The following is a 6,769-nucleotide window of genomic DNA, read 5'->3' on the forward strand; positions in this document are numbered from 1 at the left end:
AAACATTTCTAGCAATACCCAAATGGGTTTCAGTATGGTAAATTCACTTTGTAAAACGGATCAATAAAATAAACAAAGAAAAATTTGAAATTCATGCAAATACACCAAAAACCAAAATCCTTTCTATTTAGCTAGTCTCTTACCACCAATTAACTCTCAGCTCACAAGACCCCATAAGATTTTCCTTTTTTCCTTAACAGAATTAGGATATTTCTGCATCTAATATGCAGAAAAACATACGCAGGAACAAGTTATACAATTATAAAGATAATTTAACAACTACACAAATGTTAACTTAATCACTGACACTTATGTAATTTAAACACACAATAGAAACTTTATTTTTCTTTAGCAATGGCTTTATAAAGCTTACCATAATGCAATAATAATAAACAACAAACTTTAAAACTTGGTCATAATACATCATAAGATGATAAAGCCAAAGCAATTATACATTGGTCCAGCTATGACAAGTTTCTTATCATTTAAAAAAGAAAAAAAAACTTCATTAGTTTAAAAAAAATAACTAAACCAACCAAACTGATTGTATGATAAAATTTCTTTCCCCTTAATCCATGGGGAAAAGGAGTCGTTGATCATTTCCCATCGCTCCGTATCCATTTCTGATTGGACATTTTGGCACAACTCAACATAAGTCAAATTATATTGACAGCTGTACAAGCACAAATGCAGAGTGCTTACTGAAATGTCCATTACTTTACAATACACAGCATAAGGAAAGTGTTCTTCAAAGACATCACTAGCTCTCAGAGAGAACACCCTGACAAAGTCACCTTTCTAGCTTGCATAGATGTTGTAACAGCTTTTTTGGTTCAACTAAGAACACAGGTAACAAAACGTATTAATATATTATTTGCCATCACCAGCATGTGTTATAAAACTTCTTAATTTCATGCACCACAACTAAACCTTTTTTGGTTTAATATTCATACAGTTTTCCGTCACCTCTAATAGTGCCAGAACTTCTAAACTGGCTAGAGATAAACTCAGGTTTAAAGTTTGAACATATTTTTTTCTTCAAGCATTCATGTTTTAAAATACTTTTGTTATAACTGTACTTTGTCCTTGACTACCTAAGAAAAATCCCTTTCAGACATACCAATAGTCTCAGCATTTTTCTGTAAAAAGTCCTTCCCTCATTCTTTCCAGATGGAGAAGGTTATACCTCAAAATATCTGAATCATGTATTTTTCTGAAGAGAAGCAAGTAGATTCAGATAAAGGTAAGTATCCTTAAATGAAACCTATCACCATTATTCCATCTGTAGCAGATCCATCTATGTCAAGATTCCATGTCAATTTCAACACCTTCATCCTTGCTGGTAAGAGTTGCTTCAGTCAATTTCTCAATTTCTGACAGATCAATGGAAGGTAAAGGATTTCTCCAGTACTGGAATGTATTATATTGCCAAAATTCTTCAATGAGCTGTTAGGGGTAAAAACATACCAAAATCAATCAGTGGTTTAGATGAAAGATGATTCACTAAGAGAAATAATTTTCCCTTTTAAGAGGGAAACAAAAAAGGGCCTCAATTTTCATTTTAAAATTTCCAAGAAAAATATACACACCTAAAATACCACCTTCAAAACACATTCATTATATATTTTCATGCTTTAATTCATAGTACTTTAATATTTATAAGCTTTTAAAACCATGTCTTATTACTAGGAGTTTAGAAAGGTCTGTGACACAGAATCTTTTCCTAGACAACTGTTTTCTGCCATTCTCTCCTGTTCTGTCTTGAAAAATATTCTTACGCCTACAGCATAAGAATGGAATTTTTCACCTGTTGATGAATAAATTAAATATCTATAAAAACATAAGCGCAGGTACAACACCCCTTTTTGTAAGTAGAATGTTTGTTTGCAGTCCAATTAAAACAAAATTAAACACAATTAAAACACAAAACACACACACACTTTTGAGTAATATCCACAACAAAGTCAGTTTTATGATGGGCCATAAATTTATTTCAAGATAATTCCTTAAATAAAATATTCTTTAAAACTATCTTTGGAACTGCCTTCAGAGTCTTAATACATTCTTGGTTTTTGATGGCATTATCTGATTTCTGGAAACAGTCAAAAGCTGTTCTGAACTAAACCTGATGAATAAAGTGGTAAGCAAAGCAGGCAATATTGTATCTGGTTAAATAAAAGTCATGGAACATTTTTCTATGTAATTTTTCTCAGAAGGCAATTTCAAACGATATTTTAAACATGATTTGAGCATCAGCAATGCCAATGGGCTTGTTGTTCAGTTGTTTCAATGATGTCTGACCCTCATTTGGGGTTTTCATATCTTGACAAAGATACTGCAGTGGTTTGCCATCTCCTTCTCCAGCTCATTTAACAGATGAGGAACGGAGGCAAACAGGGTTAAGGGACTTGCCCAGGGTCACACCGCTAGTAGGTGTCTGAAGCCAAATTTGAACGCATGAAGATGCACGCTATCCACTGTACCCTCTAGGGGACAGCCCCTCAAGCTGGCGATTACCTTTTTTATCTTATTTGACTCCATTTTCCCTTCATATGTTCTCTACACCAGCTACACTAAGAAAAGGAAAGGAGGGGACTGAGAAGAATGTACTAGAAAGGGTGGCCAGTGATGCACTCTCTTCTTTTGAGAAGGCACTGACTGCTGGACTGAGCCTGGTTTTGCTCCCTTTTACCCTGTGCGTTCATAACAAAATACCATCAATCTACAGAAATGAGTCTTCCTTTTTTATATTTCCATTTCTTATGATCCCACCTCATTTGAGGTTTACATCTTGCCACAGGACCATAGAATGAGGGGGATGAGAGAAAATTAAGAATTAAGAATGAGTCAGATGACTAGAGGAGTAGTCAAATCAATAGGAGTAAGGAAGGTAAAAAGGACAGGTGAGTTTGGGGGAAAATATAATGAGCTCTGTTTTGCTGTCTTAAATAGTTTAAGAGATGCCTATGGGACATCTAGGCAGAGATGTCTAAAAGGCAACTGATGATGAGACTAGAGCTCAGTAGAGATGAGGGTTAGATAAGGAGATCTGTGAGCTGTCCTCACAGAGAAGCTAATGAGATCAATAAGACAATGTGTATAGGTAGAAGAGAACAGAGTGGAGTAGAGCATGAAAAGCCTTAGAAAAAACTGAGCCAAACTGTACATATCTTTTGACCCAGTAATATTAATAGTAGCCACATAGATGGAAGAGGTAAAAAAAAAATTGAGTGAAAAACAATACAATTAAATATTAGAAACAAACAGTGCTTATCACAACAAGGAGTGTGTGTGTGTGTGTGTGTGTGTGTGTGTGTGTGTGTGTGTGTGTGTGTGAGGAGGGGGGCGGTGATGGTGACATGGTCAGAACAAGGGCTTTAGGAATACCCATCACTTTGGCAGTTGCATGCGATGGGAGAGACTTGAGGTGAAGTTATCAACTAGGAGATTACTCCAGTATTCTAAGCAAGCATAGGTGGGTGATTAAGTTAGGGTGGTAGCCAAGTGAGTGGTGAGAAACCTTCTTATCTTCATTTTACAGACAGACAGAAAACTGTCTTAGGATTAAATAGGTCATACAGCACAGTTAAGTGGCACACCTAAAATCAAGAAGTTTGTTGAATCTAGCTCCAGTTTTACTTTACACAATCTAATATTCATGTTAGAAAAAATACACCCTTAATCCAAAGGAAATTTTCTAGGCAGGTTCCACTTGAATTACTATATTAGAGAAAACTTGTCTCTGTCCACTCTTCCATCTCCCCTTTATAATTTTTTTTAACATAGCTACTTAGAAATACACAAACATAACTGTGCAGAACACTATTAATAATGAATTTACTTGAAAGAATAAAAAGATTGCTAAGTTTATAGAGTTCAGAAAATTATGGGTGATTTAATTCACCATGTTCTTATTTATTCTACGAAAAATGAGATTTTTTTTTTCCAACAGCAGATACGGTTCAATTTAGAAATAGAGCTGAAGTTATCAATGTAAATCTGGAAGAATTTTCCCATGAAACATACTTGAGAATACATATCCATATATGTATGTGCACACATATGCACACCTTAACTCTACAACAGAATGTAGGTTCCTTGAGGGCTAAGAATCAAAAATGAATTTTCTGTCTCTGCATCTTCCATGCCTAGCACATAGTGAGCACTTAATAAATGCTAGTTCATTATTTAAAAACAACACTCAGAGTTGAAAACTACACGCCACCAATACCTGACAGTAGTTTTCTCCTGATGGGGTCCTGTCAACCCTATCCTTCCCTAGGAATACAGGTTTTTATTTGCTCTGGAAAATGGATTACAGAGTATGTGGCTGTCACCAGGATCCAGCGGTGAAGGTTGATCTTTGAGGCATTTTTTTTAACCATTCAGACAAGTGGGAATTGGTCCCTGTGTGCTCTGTGCTGGGGGGCCTACCCAAGGATGCCACTGGTTGGCAGCAGCCCAATGCCACAAGTGAATGGCCTTCACAAGACACCAATGACCTTTTGCTACCTATCTTCAAGCAAAGAGTCCACCTAGAAGTAAAGCTGCCCAATTTGTATCACTAACATTTAAAACGACTCCTTCTTCTAGTTTGTTACATTCTAGTCTTAGTGTTTTACCTAGACTCTTCTGACAAAGGTTGCACATTTATCCAACTCCACATTTTCAAATTTTCCTTCCTATCCATCCTGTGGGGAAACTCTTCAGGTTTTAATTGAACAGAGCTCCAAAGCATAATCCCGATTCCCATCCTTACAACAGCAGGTCTTCGTAAAGAAGGCACTTTACCCATCTTTTAGGACTGCCTAGGCGGCAAGCACCGGCCGGGCCAGGACGGTCCACGGTCCTTGAGGGCAGGGCAGCATCCTTTGCCCTCCAGTGTCTGGCACACTCTTTTGCTGAACTAAACATGAGCTATTATTAACCACTCGCCGGGGATCATCTCAGCTACAAGGAAAGCTTCCTTGGATAAAGAGCGGATCTGGAGTCGGAGGCCCTGGGGACAGACTGGGCTCTGCCGCTCTCAGTGTGACCCTGGACAAGATACTGTAACCTCTCTGGGCCAGTCTGCTCGTCTGGGACACCGGGGCGATGGCCTCTTCCCGCGCCAAAGGGAGGATGCTAGGATGAGCAGCCGGAGCGCCCCGCTTCCCTCCAAAGCTGGGCTCCTCATAGGATGGTGACAGGAAGCACTCGTCCTCTCCGAGCTCAGCCCCGATCTCAAACTGAGCATGTGCGGAGGCGCGGGGCCCGCAGCCATCTCCCTTCCCCGGCCGAGGTCCGCCTCCTGCACCCTGGGAGGGGAGGACGGCCCAGGAAGGAGGCGGGAGAGCGCAGGCCGAGGCCCCCGGACCCCCAGCCCCGACCTACCTCCTGCTCCCCGGGCCTGGCGCCCCTGGGCCGCGGGACCTCCTCTCCGGCGCCCCTCTCGGGCCCCGAGGAGCGTGGCTGGAGCCTCGGCCCGGGCTGCTCCGCGGGGCCGCGCAGCTCGGTCGGCGGCTTGGGCTCCCCGGTGTCCATGCGGGCCCCGTCGTCGGGGGCCGGGCCGCCGGGGCCCGCGGCGTCGCCGGAGCGCTTGCTGGGCGAGGCCAGGAGCTCGGCCATGGTCCCGTCCTCCCGCTTCCGTTTGCGGCGCAGCTCGGAGCCGTTCACCGGCAGGCGCGGCCCGAGCCCCGGCGGCGCCCACAGCGACTCGGGGTCGTCCAGGCGGCCGCAGGGCAGGAGCCGCTTCCAGGGCACGTGGAACGCCAACGGCTCCGCCGCGCGCCTCTTGGCCATGAGCCCGCTAGGCCTGGGCTGGGCAGGCCCTGATCCCAAACCGGCGGGAGGCGGCGAAAGCCGCAGGGGGGGAGGGGCAGGCTGGAGAGGAGAGCCCGGGACCGGGGGAGGGCGTGGGGTGGCGGGGAGGGCGTGGGGAGCAGCGGCACGCGCCAGGAGCCCGGCGTGGGCACGCAGCCTGCAGTCCGGGGCTGGGAGGCTTCTGCGCTCGCGCAGGTGTCTGCGGGCGGAGGGGGACGGGGAGGGAGGGAGGAGGTGGCGGCGGGGGGCTATGCGGGTTCGAACCGGTGCGCGCGTGCTCCGTGCGGGCGGCCGGGGCCGAGCCAGCCGCTGGTTGGTGGCGGCCCCGCTACCGGAAGTTAGCGGTCCGCAAGGGGCGGAGGGGGGCGGCAGGGAGAAGGAGGAGTGGCGATTGCTGCAGCCGTGGAAGGTGGCTCTTTCGCGTCCAGGTTTGGAGGAGCCTGGTGGCCTGGCGGGGGACGGAAAAAAAAAAAAAGCCCTGATCCTCCCCTCCCCCACTGAGCTCTCCGGGCCCTCTTTAGGGACTAGTGGGCCCTGCCCGGCAGAGGTTTACCAGCAAGACTTTTAAATCAACATTAAATTATTTTATCCCTTTGTATCCCGCTCATCCTCCTGAGTAGGTGCCCCAGGAATTTTTCAGGGAGTTCCCTAGGTGAAAATTTAGCTTTATCGGTCAGCTGGCACTTACTAAGCGCCTATCCTGTGCCCAGAACCGGGCTAAGTGAAGGTGAATCAAGAAAGGCCAAAGCACAGGCCCTGTCCTCCGAACTAAAGGCAGGGGTCACGTGCCCGAGGTGATACATTGTGTGAGAAGGAGGCAGTCTGTGTGGCAACAATGTAAAGGTCTTCAGGGGAGCTGCCTGGTTTCATTTAGGAGTTAAGTGCGCTTATACGGTGCTTAAGTACTTGCCTTGTATGTTTCAGAATGGGTTGAGGTCCTCCAGTAATTCCCTTGCACTGAATCCAG

At 44.8% G+C, this 6,769-nt stretch overlaps 1 protein-coding gene across 1 annotated transcript; it reads right to left on the minus strand.

The window, feature by feature from the left end:
- Positions 1-317: 317 nt before the first annotated feature.
- On the minus strand, positions 318-6,429 carry C3H9orf40 (chromosome 3 C9orf40 homolog). Its single transcript, XM_072597468.1, has 2 exons — positions 5,374-6,429; positions 318-1,446 (listed from the first exon to the last, which is right to left on the minus strand). Exons 1-2 carry the CDS (start codon positions 5,779-5,781, stop codon positions 1,303-1,305), a joined length of 552 nt encoding a protein of 183 aa, XP_072453569.1. The 5' UTR covers positions 5,782-6,429; the 3' UTR covers positions 318-1,302.
- Between the last annotated feature and the right edge of the window lie 340 nt (positions 6,430-6,769).

Source organism: Notamacropus eugenii, chromosome 3 (assembly GCF_028372415.1).
Source record: "Notamacropus eugenii isolate mMacEug1 chromosome 3, mMacEug1.pri_v2, whole genome shotgun sequence".
Classification (NCBI taxonomy): domain Eukaryota; kingdom Metazoa; phylum Chordata; class Mammalia; order Diprotodontia; family Macropodidae; genus Notamacropus; species Notamacropus eugenii.

Coding starts and splice junctions, on each gene's coding strand:
- C3H9orf40 (XM_072597468.1), bottom strand. CDS start 5,781: ATGGCCAAGAGGCGCGCGGCGGAGCCGTTGGCGTTCCACGTGCCCTGG. Junction 1,447..5,373: donor CCAGGCCCGGGGAGCAGGAG/GTAGGTCGGGGC, acceptor TACCCCTAACAG/CTCATTGAAGAATTTTGGCA.